Here is an 18,796-nt window from a genome sequence, read left to right on the forward strand (position 1 = left end):
ACTTGAGCGCCAATTAGGTGATGGTAATGCCTGTCTGTTATCAGAATAACTGTGGCTGTAAACAAGCAAAGCACTCAACCAGGTACACAATCAAATTGCGACTTAAAGCTGAACACTCGTCTTAAATGACAAGTTTAATCCACTTGCCAAAAAGACCATCTGCATTAAAGTATGTGAGGGAAGGAGGGTAAAATAAAAATAAAAACAGAAAAAAATATTACAAAAATAAACATAATTGGGAAGGTTTGAGGAAAGAATAGATTGTTAAGCAAAGGAAGAGAGGACATGGAGGTGAAAAAAATGAGCCTGGGTGGGACTAGGTGGTTTTAAGGGAAGAAAGGTAAGGGCAAGAGAAGAGTATCAGGTATATCGAAGAAGGGTGGAAATGCCACCATTTCCCCCCAAAAAGGAAAATAAAAAATAAAATAAAAAAAATAGAGAGAAGGGCACTCTTCGACATTGTGACATCACCCACATTATTACATCATTACACATACTTGTACCAATTTTGATTTAAATTCCAAAACCCAGATTCAAAATATTAAATAACTAGCCGAAACCCCGTCACAGACAGATTCCGAAGGTTGACTATTGCCACTATGTGCGATGCACTCTTACAGGTACAAAGTTTCTTTCAGTCCAGGTCACAGTACCGAGAAAAACGTGACGCGACCGCTAGGAGGAGCATAAAATTGGTCCTTCAGTATTAATATATAGATTGTGGCTGCCAGACCATGTGTCCTATCAGGTGGAAATTTAAAACCTACATCCCCCATCACTACTAGATCATAATTGTGAAGTTTCACGTCGATTGATGAAGTGGTTCAAGAGAAAGAATATTAAAAAGATTTTTGTTCAATCCAATATGGCTGCCAGACCATGTGACCTATTTATCATTTGTGAACACCCTGGTATCCCCAAGGCTTGGGTAACGTGGGTGAAATTTCCACTGGTTTTGTCAAGCCTTTCTGGAGGTATCTAAAGGTTTATTCGTCAAAACAACAAACAAACAAACAAAAAAAACATAGCTGCCAAACCATGTAACCTATGATGTCATCAGTGGAGAACTCGTGGATAGTCAATCATACCTGTAAAATGTTGCTTCGATCTGTTCAGTCGTTTCGGAGAAGTTTTTTGAAGGTTTTTATGTTGAATAAAAAAAATAATAATAATAAGGCTGCTGAACCACATGACCAATGACATCAATTTTTTCCCCCCATAAAAGTTAGCACGAGATGACCCTCAAATATTCATAATGATCGGATAAAGCATTTGACATATGCAATTATGTCATTATGAAGGCACCAATGACCTAATCAAAAAAAAATCACTTATTTCCTTACTTGCCATGTGGCAAGTTTCAATTATTTTTCCATGGAGCAGTTTTGGATACAGAGGTCCAAAGTTTTACCTTTTTTCCAATATGGCTTCCACACAACAGACCTATGATGCCATAATTACCATTAAAACATTTGACACAAGTAAGTGTGCCGATGGTGAAAGTTTTATTTCAATCGGATAAGCGTTTACAGAGAAAACAGAGAAAATTAGCATGCACGGATGTACGGACAGCCCGAAAACACAATGCCTCCGGCGACTTCGTCAGCGGAGGCATAAAAAGATAAGCAAAAGCATGTCCAGGTACCGTAAAAGCAATGTTGTTTTTACAAGGTAAGATTTAAGCATTACCATTTAGTGTAAAGGCAAGAGCTTCCCTCAAACAAAAAAAACAATGGATTTGAATCAAAGTCAGATGCATCCCAACCGATTAATCTTTGTGGTGCAATGCATGAACATGGCCCCTACCCCCATCCCCAATTTCCCCTCCATCCCCTAAAGCCTTATTTAATACACGGTGCTATTGTGGAAGTTCACGGATATAGTGATCATAATATTATCACAGGGGAAGAGGGGCAGTCACAGTGATGAAAAGCAATAATATGAGCAGCACTTGGTACCATGTACACCTACCAATGCAACATTTTCCCCAAACCAATGTAAAGTATCGGATTAAATTCTTGCGATACATTTAAAACCCGAGTAACAAGAAGCAGTGATTTGGTGCATGTTGCGCTCAATATAAAACTCTCCGCAGCCTTTATCAATTACCACTGCATGGTGGAGCCAACCCATCCTCCCTCAACCCCCTTTTCTCTGTAATCCAGTCAGGTGATATTTGTCACGTTTTTGGTAATGTTATGAAATCACATCATCGGTTAAACCGACCTTCTTTCCCACTGATGGTCTGTTTCATGACACAGCCATTGGTGTCCAGCTGAGGAACAATTTAGAAAGTCCAGCATCCAGTTAGATTGTGATTAGAGTGCGACATATTCTGAATTTCAAAATAAACTTGCACCATTCAAGTCAGTAGAATGCAAATCTAGCACCAGTGATCGGATAACAAATGGCAAAAAGTAAAAATAAAGAGCAGCAATATCATTTGTGTTAATTGGTCCTGGAAAAGGGGAGGTGGAAGGGGGAGAAGCATCACTAAAACACCCCCACCTCACCATCATTCTCCACCCATTCTCACACTCCTTAACTTTTACAAGAGGCCATAATAAAATCGTTAAAGAAATAGGAATCCTTCATTTATGTACAAATAGATTCCAAAAAGTTGTACAATATTTAAGTACATAGAGATGAGCATGGCAGGGTCTTTGACAAAATGGGTAACAATTGATGACACTATCTGCAGACCTCACCATTTTAGAATTAAACTGCAATGACACAGCTCTATATATTTAGAAATGTCAGCAGACAGGCTGATATACCTTCTCCATTGCAACGTGGGCAGATGTCTTGGGTCTGATGGACAATCCCAGGGATAATCTCGTTGATCAGGAGTTGAGCGCCCCTACCCTCACATACTCTGCACACCCTAAGTCCTGCCATTCTTGAGCCCTGCCTGGCACACAAACACATCAATGAATATTGTTCGAAAAGCAGCTTTTCAGTTAAGTTGGTTGGTAACTTTCCACAGCTTTCTTCAAGAAAAACTACAAACTCTGGAATACTTTCTTAAGCCATTTGCTCTTTTGGCAAAAATATTCTTATGCGTTTTAAAGAGAATTGATAGCTTCCATTTTTCTGACTTCCCGACGATCATCGACTCACCCTTTACATGTCATGCAGATCACGTCTCTGTTGAACCGGAACGCCACGGTCGAGCCATTGTATAGATCTTCAAGGGTCACTCTGGGGAAGAGGGGTTTGGGGAATTGTATTGTTGTTGTTTATGTAGATTTTAATCAATGACACAAACAGCAGACACAAGATGGAAGATGATACATTGCACATAGATGCAAAGGATATACCCAATTACCAAATGAAAGAAATTAAACAATAGTTATTAGAATGCAAGTGTTTCTTTTACATACTTGAACGTACTGCGACAACGAAAACATCAAGTCTCCCCTGAAGATTTTGGCTTGCCAATTTCCAGTTTTTAAAAAAAATATTGTAACGCACACTGCGCCGAGATCTATACAACTCAAACGTGGCGATTCCGGAGTCAACGCTCCGGAAAATGCCCAGAGTGTGGAGGGTTCAATTTTAACTGGAGCACGCCAAATGGTGGCTCAGGGAATGTTATAATTCTCAATTTGGTCACACACGCTGACGACGCAACTCACGTGTGGCCACTGGTAATTTAGCCATGCACAGCAAAGCAATAAATCTCACAACCACCGGAATAAAAAGGTTGAATATACAGTTTAATAAAACAGATAAATTAAACCAGAACAGGGGAACATATAAAACTGTTTAAAGGGGAACCCAAGCACTCAAGACCACCTCGATGCTAATCTATCCCTTGATACCATACAAAATAGATATAATGAGTTTGTTTTTTTTAAGATTTCAGAATTATAAAAGAGGTAAATTTCTGATTCAAGGTCAAAATCTCCTTCAGAATGAACGTGATGTCACACACGGAAGTAGACTACCAGATCCGTTCCGTCTCTGGGTTACATCGCGGTACGATTCAACTCAAACGGTGAATAATTTTCGATTCTCCACAAATATGCTGAGTCGATAAGTCCTTGGTGGCAGTATAGGAACACAAACCGAGATGGTTTCATACTTCATCAATGGCCAAAAGACTCTAAGCTGCCAGAAATTGGATGAGGTTTGTCCAAAATACCAGAGAGTGGATTGGTCAGAGAAAATGTTTGCTTTTGAGTTTTGTGCTCAGAACATTTTACAGAGAACTGCCATGAAACAACAGAGATGGCGAGATCTTGTGGTTATCCACCACAATTGAGAGAGGATGCCATACAATCGATTCAGCAGAACAAGTAGCCGTCGCTCGAAACTGTCACACCATCTCTGCCGAGCTACCGGCACATGTACACGGAAGATTTGAGCGATGAATCAAACGCCTGTTACCATTGCCTGGCAGTTACCACAAGAGCACCTGAAAATAATTATCTACACCACAAATATCTAGAAATCAAACAAAGCACCATCTATTTATAGTGGAGAGAATGTATGTATGTATGTATGTATGTATATATGTATGTATGTATGTATGTATGTATGTATGTATGTATGTATGTATGTATGTACAGTCACTGCCAAAAATAGTCCGTATATATATATATATACATATACATATACATACATATATATACATATACATATACATATATGTCGCCAAAAAATAGTCTTTGCACTTTTTTCAAATAATGCATCATTTCTTCCAGGAAATCATTGAAATTAAAAATATATATTTGGTATCCACATACATATTTCTTTGGTTTGCAGTGGAACAACAAAACAAAAACAAAAAGCTGAAAAAATTACGAAATCTTAAATTATTCCACATAGAAATCGTAACATGGCCCAGACAATATTATTGGCACCTTTTAGAAGTTGTAAGAAATTATTTGATTTCAAGCAGGTGATTCTCCTCGACTTTGGAAATGAACTCACCTGTGGTGAGTTGCAGGTGCCTGCAAAAGAAAAATCACTCATTCACTCAGTTTGATTAGAGAAAAGGAGTCATTCTGCTGTTTTGTGTCACTGTGTGTTCCACAATGAGCATGGAGAAAAGAAAGAAAACCAGAGAATTATCTGAGGAGGTCAGACACAAGATTGTAGCCAAACATGGACAATCTCAAGGTTTCAAGTCCAACTCCAGAGATGTTGATGTTCCTGTGTCCACCGTACGCAATGTTATCAGGAAGTTTAAGGCCCAAGGCACTGTAGCTCCCTGGACGCCCTGGACGTGGCTGTAAGAGGAAAACTTGATCGAAGATTGTAGTGAAGGATTGTTCGAATAGTGGAGAAAGGACCTCAATCAACTGCCAAACAGATTCAAGCTGACCTTCAGACACAAGGTACGACAGTTTTAACTCGCACCATCTGTCACCAAATCAATGAAAGGGGGTTCTATGGTAAGAGACCCAGGAGGACCCCACTGCTGAGAGAGAGACAAAAGAAAGCCCAACTGGAGTTTTCCAAAACACACCTCAACAAGCCAAAATCGTTCTGGGAGAATGTCCTGTGGACAGATGAGACCAAATCACTGAAGGGAGATTACCAAGGCATTTTGGTGCACAATGTTCAACCCAGTGTCAGAAAGCTGGGTCTCTGTTGAAGGTCATTGGTCTTGCAGCAGGACAATGACCCCACATTCATTCAATTTCCCACAAATTCTGTGGAATTGCTACTCTTAAGTGATTTTGACTGTCCCAGTTGTGTTAATAAATTATTCAAAATTATCTTCTTCATGATGCATATATAGAAATTTCATAAACAAGAATAAATTCCTGCGTGGGGCTGGTATGAAAAAATTCTGACTCAACCTGGGACTCGAACCCAAGGACCTCATCGCTTACGCAGCGACGGACCACTGAGCTTAAAAACTCAACACCCAAGGTTGACACTGAAGAGGATTTCTGAGTTTATGTCCATTTAAAAACTGAATGAATCGTCCATTATGAAAGAAATGTGGGTTTTGATTACAAACCATGCAAAGGAGAAAAAAATTCTCATGATTAATCTTTGAAGTCTGTAATTAAAAAAACCTCCAACCTGTCCTTTTGATATCTTTTATGCTATACACATGAAAAAGATCAGTTCCGTCGGATGGTGCCATTTCGTTTAGGGACTTGACTGAAGAGAATTTTAAAGTCAATGCATTGTCATATTGGGAGCCAGTGGAAATGTTTTAACATGCAAGTAACATGGATACGCTTTTTAGCTAAAATGAAACAAGACGGACTGCAGCGGAACCCGGAATGTTTTTTAAAATTTTTAAACATCTTTATCTGGAAAGCCGAAGATGAACTTAGTGTTTTTTTTTTACATGATCAATAAAATCAATCAAGTTATCAATCCAGAAAGGATACTTTTACAAATATCAAGCAAAGATATATAAAAGCATGGACCTTCTATGGTAGTGAAAAAACACTGGAAGGTTGTTGTATGTAATTTCGGTTTTTGCCCAAGTTTTCAAGGCTGACAGTGCAAATACAAATACAGGATTTAGAAACAAACTGGATTTCACATTGCATGGACACATTCACATATTATGTGAAGTAAATAAGTTGTTTACATAACATAATTTCTGGATCTGTTGAATTGCAGTACAGTACTCATTTTGGAAAACGATGTGCAGCATCTAACTAAATATGTCTAAATGTCACACATGTTTATGACCGTGGGTTTCCCACGGTTGCTGGCCTATAGTATTATCCATATCCATCCATTGGGACCATACTCAGTGCAGAGCATTGGTGCTGCCTCCTTGGCTATTGGGCACAATCCTGGATTCCGACACTCCGACACAGGATACCAGCAAGCTGGCATTCATGTTTCCAACCTTGGCAGGATGACAGGCAGTCAACCCCACCTGACATTAATTCAACAGCTGAGTGGGATTTGAACTCAAGATCCAAGGATCCCAAGCCCACCACCCTAACCATTAAGCCAACACCAGGCATACTCGTATTCTAAGACATCATAAAGGAATATTAGGGTATCCAATTGTGGATTATGCATGTGAAAAACAATCCTATTATATCACACATGAAATAGATAATTGAAACGTAGTATAAGCAATCTTAAAAAAGATATGCTTTCAATCGATTCTTAAGTCGATCCAGTGATAATATTGTTGCGGTTCTGCAAAGCCAGCACTCCTCCAAGGCAATAGCATCCAACATATAGCAAAAACGAGACAGTTCTCTCGTTAGTATTCGTTCAGTTAGCCACTCCATATGTCAAGTGGGTAAATGGGACAAGATGTGCTGCGTATGGCTTTTAATTAGGTCTTCAATCCCATAATCTTATTTTATTCTTTGCATTTTATTTCACACACAAACCCCACCATGCATGCATGCATGCCAAATCAGCGACGCTACCGAAGTAGCCGCAAGAATGACGAATATCATTACAGCCTCATTTGCGTACGTTTCCCGTTCAAATGGCACGACATGAACAAACTGATGCCTCACCACACTCACCAATTCTCGTATCCAGATTTGGATTCAGATCTTAACCAAAATCGAATCAATTCATCCATGCCACACACCCTACGTGCCCACCAGGTTTTGTCATCCAAATCCGTCCACATCTTTTGGAGATATGGTGTTATACATCAGTTTAGCCCTATCTCTCAATGGTGAAGAATCACTTGGTGAAGGTGAAATGGTGAAGGTGAAAATAATTATCAGATCCGGATCCGGATTCTGATCTTCAGCAAAATTGAATCAATTCTTCCTTGTCACACACCCACAATGTCCACCAGGTTTCGTCCGATTCCGTCCACAACTTTTTGAGACATCGTGCTATATATCGTTTTTGGCCCCATCTCTTAATGATGAAGAATCTCTGAAAAAATTATTGTAGTTGGATCCAGATCCGGAGCGTCACCAAAATCTAATCAGTTTATCCTTGTCACATACCCAACCAGTCCACAAAATTTAATTCAAATCCATCCACAACTTTTTGAGATATCCTGCACACAAACAAACAAACAAACCAAAACAAGCAGTCATAGACTGGGACTTACGAAATTGTCAACTTGACCTCTGACCTTGTCTAATAAAAGCTGTCTCTAGAGAAGGTAGCGATGCAAACCAGAAGTTTCTACGATGATTCTGTACCAAACCATCAAAAATCGATTGTTTGACCTCACTGTGACCTTGACCTTTGACCGATTTTGACCAAAATCTAATCAGCGCTAGCCATCACCCTCCTGAATCACCTGGTGTAATTTGACATTGGTAGCTTCTTCCGTTCTCGAGTTACCGCGGATTAACGTAACGTAAAGGTCACACTCGACGGCCCCCCCAACTCGAAAGGATGCCGGGGCAAGCGCGATGACGTCAGTGCGCACACGCAAAACCTTGACGTGACTCAACGACGCATCTGCTCGAGCGCGCTGCGCCATGTGACGAGTCGTGACGCGGCGGGTGAAATATTTTTATACAATCTTAAAACGTCTCCAAAACATTCGATTTTTACCAGAATTTCGACAACCGAGTGTTAAGCGTCCTAAGCGATTGCAAAAACCGAAGACAAAATTAAAATCGAAGTTAAAACGAACTCGTAACGTCGACCGAAGCAAAAATACTCCATTTCTCCACAGGAATTTACGGAATTATTTAATATTATTTTATAACACTGAAATTTTTAAAACAGCTGTAACTCGACGAATTGACACACAAATTCCGCCGAACTTACCTCGATCTTCCAAACTCACGCTCCGTCAACAACACCTGTGATAGCTTTTCTCGAGTCATCATGTTTTGAATGTTCGACCTCACTGTGACCTTGACCTTTGACCGATTTTGACCAAAATCTAATCAGCGCCAGCCATCAGCCTCCTGAATCACCTGGTGTAATTTGACATTGGTAGCTTCTTCCGTTCTCGAGTTATCGTGCCTACAAACAAGCAAGCAGTCATAGACTGGTACTTACGAAATCGTCAACTTGACCTCTGACCTTGTCTAATAAAAGCTGTCTCGAGAGAAGGTAGCGACGCAAACCAGAAGTTTCTACGATGATTCTGTACCAAACCATCAAAAATCGTAACGTCGACCGAAGCAAAAATCTCCATTTCTCCATGCAATTATTTAATATTATTTTATCAAAGTCACAAAACCGTAATATTTGGCCATCCACCAACAACCTTTACATAATCCGACGGCTTAGCGAGTCAGACATGTGACGATAACCTTTATTGGGATAAAAAATGACTTTTAAACACCATCTTTATCAAAAACACCATCAGCGCGCACACGCAAAACGTTTACGTGACTCAACGACGTGTCTGCTCAAGCGCGCTACACCACGTGACGAGCCGTGACGCGGCGAGTGAAATATTTTTTATACAATCTTAAAACGTCTCCAAAACATCCGATTTTTACCAGAATTTCGACAACCGAGTGTTAAGCGTCCTAAGCGATAGCAAAAACCGAAGACAAAATTAAAATCGAAGTTAAATCGAACTTGTAACGTCGACCGAAGCAAAAATACTCCATTTCTCCACATGAATATACAGAATTATGTTTGACCTCAATGTGACCTTGACCTTTGACCGATTTTGACTAAAATATAATCAGCGCTAGCCATCACCCTCCTGAATCACGTGGTGTAATTTCACATTGGTAGCTTCTTCCGTTCGAGTTATTGTGCCTACAAACAAACACACAAACACACAAACAAACAAACAAACACACAAACACACAAACAGACAAATCGTCTTGCCCAGTTGCTCAGTTTGATCAGACAGCCAGCTCGAGGAAGCCAGCTTCCATTTTCTTTCCACTTCCGAATGATGGAGCTCACAGTGCTCTGGGGAACTTTCAACACTCCAGAAATGGTTTTATACCCTTCCCCAGATCTATGCCTAATCACAATTCTATCTCGGAGTTCTACGGATAGTTCCTTTGACTTCATGGAGTTTCTGCTCTGACAGTCAACTGTGCGACCTTATGCAGAAAGGTGTGTTTCTTACACAATTGTCCTTGTATAGAAATTGGCCACAGGTGGATTCTAATGAAGTTGTAGAGACGCCTCAAGGATGATCAAAGGAAATTGTATACACACGAGCTCAGTTTGGAGGGTCACAGCGCCAGCCTATTTTATCACAGGTCACAGCGCCAGGGGTTGAATTCTTATTGACGCAAGACATTTCAGCTTTCATTTTTAATTTGTAAAAAATTCTAAAGAAACTGTTTTCACTTTGTCAATATCGGGTATTTTGTGTAGATCAGTGACAAAAATTTTATTTAAAGGTTCCATGACACTCAAAAATACTGAAATTGCATATATATATATATATATATATATATATATATATATATATATATATATATATATATATATATATATATATATATATATATATATATATATATCCTAAAGAAGTTTTTCATCGTGATTTCTGATCTGACAATGTTTTTTCACAATACTCGTTCTGCAAAATGTAAAATTAAAAAAACAAACCTCTAAGGGAACGCCCCTAAAAATTCTGCCGAAATCTACTGAAGGACGCGTAACCCACATGACGTCATCTCCAGAACAACAAAGGTTGCACGCAAATTACTCGGGTTGGTGGTCTTCGTGGTGGTATTGGCTTCCTGTGCGTTTCCACATTCGATTGGTCGACTTAAACGCTTCGTTCATTTCTGCTTTAAAAAAAATCAAACATTTGGTTTTGAATAATGGATGACATGGACTTTGATTTGTCTGGTAGCGACAGTGAGTGTGAGAGAAATGAAGGATTTTGGTCTGAATCAGATGGAGAATTGTCGGATAACGTAGTCGCGGGAGGTGAAGTTCAGGCAGCTGGAAATGGAATACGGCCTTACCAGTTCGAGCCCGAAGCAGGACAAGCAGAGGAAACTGGCAATGAAATTCCCGGCGTTCATGATGATCGGGAGGACATCGAAGGAAGACTTGGCAATAACAACTGGTTAGACTAAATCCTATTTGTAATTCAATAATGCAAATTCTACTTGCATACTGCTCGATATAAGAAATATTTTAGTAAGGTGACGTGACCAGCACAGCACAGCGGACATGTTGCACTCACCTGGTCGTATCGTACCAGAGCTGCGAATGAATCGCAAGCAAGGCCAGCCCATGTCATCGGCCATATCTCTCCACGCATAAAACGAAGCAATCTCGCTGTCCGGATATGATGAAAACTTGTGTGCAGAACACACCTTGCGACACAATTGTCTGGAGTAGTCTGATAAATCTGACGTTCTGTTGCATTTTTATTTATTTTATTCCTACTGTCGTCATGTAGCGCCAGTAGAAAACAATGAAGAAAAGAGAATGATAAAAGAAAGCTACAGCACGTCAGATTTATCGGACTAGTCGGACGGACGACGGATTTATCGGACGAGTCTAGACTCTAGAGTTGACAAGTAACTTCTATTTGCATGCACACAATGCAAGAGTCCCGAGGCTATGAGGCCGTGTAATAGGACAGATAAATTTGTCTTTCATAGTTGTGCCAACATATTTCTCCCTGTTCATCGATTACAGCATTTTGGGTAAATGTTAATGAATAGCAGGCCAATGGAAGCAGTACCTTCACTTTAGAATAAACCCATGTATGTCGAGTGCAGCCATACCTGGCTTGCATGTATGTGGAATCGTACCTATCCCAGCAGGCTGGTTTCAACGAACAATTCAATAATCTGCAAAATGTGGGTGCAGGTTTTTCACATTGTTTGATTTTAAAATTATCTCCTTGTGCCTTGAAATGATGCAATAGCAATCTTTAGTATTTTACTTGTATGTCCCTGCAAGTTTCTTTTTTAATGGAAAGGTTCAACAGTTAACACAAGGCAACACTTACACAGTTCAACTTCACAAGACACGGCGCCAACCCACATTTACTCAAAAGCAAAGGAAATAAGCCACCCTCATAGACAAGGGGGCAGACGGGTTTGTAGGCCAATATGTGCGCGGGACCTGAAGGAGCGGCCAGGTCCACGAGACCGGGTGGGTCCTACCCTCGTCCTCGTGGCGCGTTGGCGGACGAGCCGCAGACGTGGCCGCGTGGCTGTGCCCCGACTCCGTGCTCCTTCGCGGGTTTCGTTGGCACGACGTTTGGAGTGGGGTGGGAACGGGGCCCCCTTGTTGCACTATCTCAGCACGGGGGCGAAGGGGGAATTGTTGATGCTCTGGGGGAGGGAGAACGGCTGGCTGGCTTGGGTCCCGCGACGAGCGATCTCCCGCCGTGACCTCATCACCGACCGCCGTCCTTCTCGCCTCGGACCCGGGCTCCTTGGCCTCTTGCCACAACTCTCCTCAGCCGACTGCAGAACCCAACTCGACGCCTTCGCCTCCCGACTCCACTCTCTGCCACACTCCGCTCGATGACTCTCCAAAACTCTCTGCCAAAACTCTCTGCTTTCAAAACTGACTCTGCCACGATTCGCCTTGCGCTCGGCGATTTATAGGCCGGCAGGAGATCCCATATGCAAATTTCCGGATCAGGTTAAGCTCGACGGCGGAGCCACGCTCGCCCATTGCACGGAGGAAAAGTGGGCGTGAACCTCCCCTGATCCTAGAATTTGCATATTTCGATTTCACACGGACGTGGCTGGAGGCGGAGCCAAGCCGCTCCGCGCTTGCTGATTGGACGGATCAGAAGTGGACGTGTAGCATTCTTGATCCTAATTTTCCCTCTGAAAGGCCGCTATTTGCACTCGCGGCTCGGTGCGTATCACTTGAACGAGCCCAAGACAGCCCGATGCTCAGTTTTCACAGGTGATGCGGGAATGGCTGTAGAAGGAGAGAGGTGAGGGTGGTGGAGGGTTTATCGGTGGTGGTTTGATGGTTATGGCGGTTGATTCAAAATAAAAATAGAACAGAAAAATGCCTAACTCAGTGTCGCAGCCCGAATGAATCACATAAATTCCCTCAAAACAACGGGTTTGGGGCCAACTACACATGTACTTAGAGTTATCTCACCTACGGGCCCTGAATGGTGGTTTGCGAATTTCCACAGCCGTAACAATACTTAACATTCCATGACGCTTTGGACTGTAATGTATGTTCTGTTTCTGTTTCATACATTACAGTGAATTTGCTTTTAATTAACTGTCTCATTATTATTTTGCATAATTATGCAGAAGTGTTTGTTTGTTTGTTTTTAAAACATTGCACACTGTCATTCAAATTTTTTTTTATCAAGGGAGCCCAAAAACACCTTTATTGCCTGAGGGCCCAGAATAATTGTTCCTTCCCCTGGTGTTCACATGTGGTCACATTGCAAGATCACTGCCAAACATTACTCCAAGATCACAAGCGCTCCTGTCGGTTTCATTGGAAAGCACCAGCAGCAATGTGTGAAATTCCGAGACCTGCCGATGTGCATTGGGAGGAATGTATAACTTCTGTCTTACTGCCATTTAGAGCGAAGAAATTAGTAATCATTCACTTCTTAACCTCCAAAATTCAACGGTCTAATTTGTTAATTGCTTGGTTTCTCTCCACATGTTTTGTGGCAATGCAAAGCTGTGTATGATCAGCAGAGAACATACATGGAAGTCAATGTGCCTTTATGATGTCCTCAATGGGGAGTGGTGCATCATACAAATAACATTTGACCAAAAATGAAAAACAGTGGCAATCCCCACTCGAGCAGTACAGGATGAGACTTTTCTTCTCTGAAAGATGGACATATACAAGAAGGAAAGGAAGAACAAGACAAAAACGAATTAGAATGGCACTTGGTAGAGAGCACAACTCCACCAGGCTGAACAGTTTATGCTTTGTATCCCACTGACAGACCCGATTTGGATCTTCACCAAAATCTAATCGATTGATTCTGGTCACATACTCAACCTGTCCACCAAGTTTCATCCGAATCCATCCATAGCTTTTTGATATATCCTGCTATGTATTGTTTTTCACCTCTGTTAACCACCCCTTCTTGACTGGCAGCAGCATGCTAAGTTCTATCCACCTCTATTCTTCTGGTGAAGAATCACTGAAGAAATTCAGGTATCTGGATTTTCATTAAAATTTAATCGGTTCTTCCTTGGCCCACACCCAAACTGTCCACAACTTTTTGACATATCCTGCTCAGACAAACAATAGTCAGACAGGGGTGAAAACATAACCCTCATCCACCTTCAATGGCGGAGGTAATAATGCCCCGGGGAGGAACAGAACAGCAAATAATTGGCAGCTATAGAGGAAGATCATGGACGCGCATGCACTCTGACATGAATGATCACTTACGTGCATGTAAAGCTGTTTGTTAAATTAATCACTACCTGTTTTCCCACCTTATGGGTGGATATACAATGCAAATTTGATGTGGAGTACCATCTTTCCTGAAGCAAAATAAGGGACCAAATTCATACAGCTGTAATTTCAGGGACTAAAGTGGTTTGCCATGTGCATGTGGCAAGAGCACATTCACAGCCATAACTATGTCCAAAAGTAGATACTTTATAGACGTATTCACGTTCCAATATGACGTCCTTTATATAGGTATAGTACTCACATTGTGGTCATTACTTAATAGATGTACCCAAATGTTGCTGCGCATCAAGCAAGCAAGCAGGCAGCCTTGTGTTGGTTTAACAGTTAAGGTGGCTGGTTTAAGATCCTCGGGTATCGAGTTCAAGCTCATATCGTCCCGTTGAATTAATACCAGACAGGTTGACTGAGCCCGTCATCCAGCAAAACAAGTACCAGTTTACTGATAACAGGGGGCATTGGATCAACAGCACAGCCGCACCCCCAGAAAATGATGCAGCCAAGCAACCGCTGACTACATACGAATAAATAAATAAAGCAAGTATGCAAGCAAACTCGGTCATTTCTACAATATGTTTGTCGATGTTGTGGATTTTTATTGATGAAAGCTGAAGGGCGAGTTTTCATTAAATTTAGGTCATCAGGAATAAATTGTAGTTTGCCTCAAGGATGTACAGTATTTATCGAGAGGTTTGATCAATGGTGAATCCAAAATGAATACAGTATAAAGGTGTAGGTACAAGTTTCATGAAGGAAGAACTTGCACCAGTTGTTGTTCTAACATTACACACACAACACACACAAATTTCAAAACGTTATGGATGGATTCAGACGAAATTTGGACAGGTTAGGTGTGCGACAGGACTAATTGATTGATTTTGGTGATGATCCGAATCCAAATGCAGATAAAAGAAATTTTGAAGTTTTTAAGCGATTCTTCACCATTGAGAAATGGGGCCAAAAATGATGTACAGTAAACCCTCAAATATCCTGGGGGTTAGGTTCCTGGAAAATTTCACGATAGATAAACTGTAATCGTGGAAACCAAGGGTCAATGGGAAAAGGCGGGTTCAGTTCCTGGGCTTCGAGAAAACAGAGGAAGGTCAGCAGCAGCCAGAAATAAGTACATCACAAGTGAAATTTAATGTTTAAAATATATATGAAGCATGTTAACAGTGAAATAAAAATGTAAATGAAATAAATATGGTACTGTATAACATGAACAAAAACACAACTTTTACCTTTTACATTTAGTACAAAACAGCGAGTTGGGTGAGGGTAAACATATAGTGTACTCTGTCGTAAATAGAAAACACAAGACTTAGCTCAGGATGATGATGCTGTTGGAGGGGGGAGGGTGGAGGTTAGAAAGACATGGAAGTACAACTTGCGATGGCTGTTGGATCATTGGCAGCACGACAGTCACCTGGTGCATTGCCACATCAAAGAAGGGTAAGACTATCCTTAACCACCTTGACCTGGAGCATATCTTCCCTGCTTGGACAGGAAGGTACGAGATGGCATCCTCTTCCAAAATAATCCCACTTCTTTGGCAATAAAATTCTGCTGCTGCAGCATAAATCACTTCGCCTCGATCAGTTCCATGAGCTGTGGTGGGAAGTTTTTCGCAGCATCGTGGTCTGCCATGGTTGAACTGAAGCGTTCGGCCCCAGGGAGCTCGTGGAAACGTTGGCAGATCTGCAATGGTTTCTCCCATACATCGGTCCACTCAAGTACATTATTTTCTGTTTGGTCCTCGATCCAAACATCAAGAGCTTTTTCCATCCTTTCAATAATTAGATCACGGGACTGGAACGAGACGTTTGCACTTTGTAAAGCGGGAACACTTGCACGGATATTTGACTCCCTTTTACCGCACAGTCGATTGATTGATCCCATAATGGCAGCCCATAGATGCCACAATTTGACCTCTTGCCAACCTATCTATCAACTCGATTATTTTGCACAATGTCATAACCCTTCTCTGCCTTTTGGCACAATTAATTTTGTCCATCGTTTTACGTCTGGGTACCATTATTATCAGTTGTGTGTCTGCTAGATGTAGTAGATGAGATATTACAGGATCTCCGGATGTCATTTCCTGTTCGATGACGATTCATCGTTTGTGATTGTTTGATTTCAGTTTGTGATTGGAAACCACCAAATGCTCCTAATATCAAATCCTACAGGTAGAGATCGAGTGCTTTTCTCAGAAGAACCAGGCCTATATAGTCATAGACAGCAGTCTTCTGCTTTTTATTTTCAAGCGGAAAAAGTATTCCTGCATTGGTTTTGACAAATCAACCACGGGTTCTGTGCATGCATGATAAGCCTTTCTTTGAGAAAGTGTTCTCTGTACATATTCAGATAATTACTGATAAATTGATGGCTTTGCATTCTGTATCATTGTAAATTTTGCATTTGTACTGCTGAAGTAAATACAACTGCCTTACACTGATAACCAAGTTCATTAGGTAAAATGGACTCTGTTTGATTTGATAAAATAGGTTTTAAATGAGGATAAATAAGGAATGAAGATGATGTATCAATGTCAAAAATAGTGTATGTGGTTGGGGAGGGTGGAAGGAGGTTGGGGGGAGGGGGGGTCGTCGTCCCCCCACACTTTCAAAAACAAACTGAACAGTCATGGTGGCCCATCGTATAGTCGAAGACAGCCATTCATATGTGACATACGATCAAACAGGGAAAGTGAATTTGTTTAGTGTAATGTAACTGCTGCCCAGAGAACAACCACACACTAATAGTGAGTAGTGTAATCTGGTGCCAAGAACTATCCAAGATGGCCCGAGCACTTGTTAGCCACAGTTTAGGCAGACATTTGTAATTTGTTTAGATTACTGGCAATAAGTCATCTATTTTCATAAAAGATAGTGGGATTTTTAATGATAGCCCATTACCAATACTGGCAGACAGGTACTCTGGCTTAATGTCCCTCAGATGGATGGCACACACATTTATGTATCATCCTGCATTGGAAACACCAGGGTGGGCAGCTTACAGCTGCCAGCCCATATATGATACACTTTTGTTAAAAAGCAAAATCCAGTTTGGTTGTCTGTGAAAGACAGAACTTCCCACTGCAAAAAGCAACATCAGCTGCTACACCACTGACCACAGTATCAGTCAACCTCAAAGCTCAAGAAACCTTTGCGGCAACACCAGTTGCACCCACCATCCAGCACCTTGGGAAAGGAATCAATCATTGGAGGCATTTCTGGCTCACAGGCCATCAGTAAAGCAGAATAAATTCCACCCAAAGTTGAGCTGGCACCCTCTCTCTCCCATGCAGCCAAGATTTTCTTGAATTTAAGATTACATTTTAATACTTTCCCACCAGAAGTTGAATTTTTATTTCACTATTATGTTAAGGGTGGCCTTTACGACAGATGGGAGTCTTTGAGGGTGTCTTTCAGTGTTGGACAGGTGCCCATCTATTTTGTATCGAGGCCTATTCAGTCAAATTACAAGATGGCTGGATCCAGTGGATGGTATACTATTGTTGTAGATTACCACCCGCCGGCGTGCGGACGACCGCTTCTAGCCAATGGCAGCCGCTCTCGCCCAAAGAACGGACAATCTAGTCGCAGCCTTCCGGATCAAATGCCGGAATCCCGCTACGGGTGTGTTTTGAGCACACCACAGCCTAGTCAACACTTAACCTGCGCGCTACAGGGTCAATCGCCGGATTGTCGATATACCTGATTAATCGCGCGGGCAGACTAACGAGAGACTGTACCTCAACGGGGCCCGCTTGAAACGAGCCGCTTAAGCAGCTCGCTTCGTTTTGGGATAACCGAGCGGGGTATTATCGCGAGGTCCCGTTGGACCCGATTCTATTATCGGTTATTTAAAAACCACCTATATTCCGAACGCAGAACGGCAGCTCAATTTAGGGAAGAAGGACGCAACTAACGGGTCAACATTCAAACAAGCACATTTATTGACAATGGCACGTATGCAGGCATGCACGTATGCGTTCAGCAATCCACGGAAGCACGCATGCACTTATGCGATCAAGCAAGGCAAAACAAAAGCACGCATGCAAAAGAGCTACCACAGTCTATGTATTATGTACACACATGCACTCAAGTTTTACTTACGGACATGGCGCCACAACGTTCATGCAAAGAAATAAAGGAAAAACCCCAAAGACAAGGGGGTAGACTGACCTCTTGGGGTCTTTATAAGCACGGAGCAGTGTAGACCGCAAAGGCTCCGAGAGGCCGGGCTGGTTACCTTCACCCTCGTGGTGACCCGCTAGGGCGACCCTCGAAGTCCCCTCTCCAGCGACACACGGTAAGGCACGGTACGGCAGGCCACGCACCTTGGCTCCACTGCGCTCCGATTTCTCCAACTCCACCACCCCTCCATCGACCAACGAGAGGCTGACAGACTCCACTGCACTCCCAGACCGCAACTCCCAGACTGTCGCTCGACTCCGTTCCCAGACCTCCACTGCCACCAGCGACTCCTGACTGACAACTTAACTTCGGGCGACCCTCTCCTCAACTTCTCACTTCGACGT

At 41.9% G+C, this 18,796-nt stretch overlaps 1 protein-coding gene across 1 annotated transcript in view; it reads right to left on the minus strand.

Annotated features, from left to right (window-relative positions):
• The window catches only part of LOC147023224 (dnaJ homolog subfamily A member 2-like), a 63,011-nt gene that overhangs the window by 25,790 nt on the left and 18,425 nt on the right, over positions 1-18,796 (minus strand). Inside the window, exons 2-3 of the mRNA XM_085888411.1 lie at positions 3,121-3,201; positions 2,778-2,911 (exon numbers count right to left, since the gene is read on the minus strand). Of these exons, the coding sequence (XP_085744537.1) occupies positions 2,778-2,911; positions 3,121-3,201 (215 nt within the window). The remainder of the gene's footprint in view (positions 1-2,777; positions 2,912-3,120; positions 3,202-18,796) is intronic.

The sequence above is a fragment of the Eptatretus burgeri genome, chromosome 7 (assembly GCF_056783735.1).
Source record: "Eptatretus burgeri isolate ZD-2024b chromosome 7, Ebu_testis_v1, whole genome shotgun sequence".
Classification (NCBI taxonomy): Eukaryota; Metazoa; Chordata; class Myxini; order Myxiniformes; family Myxinidae; genus Eptatretus; species Eptatretus burgeri.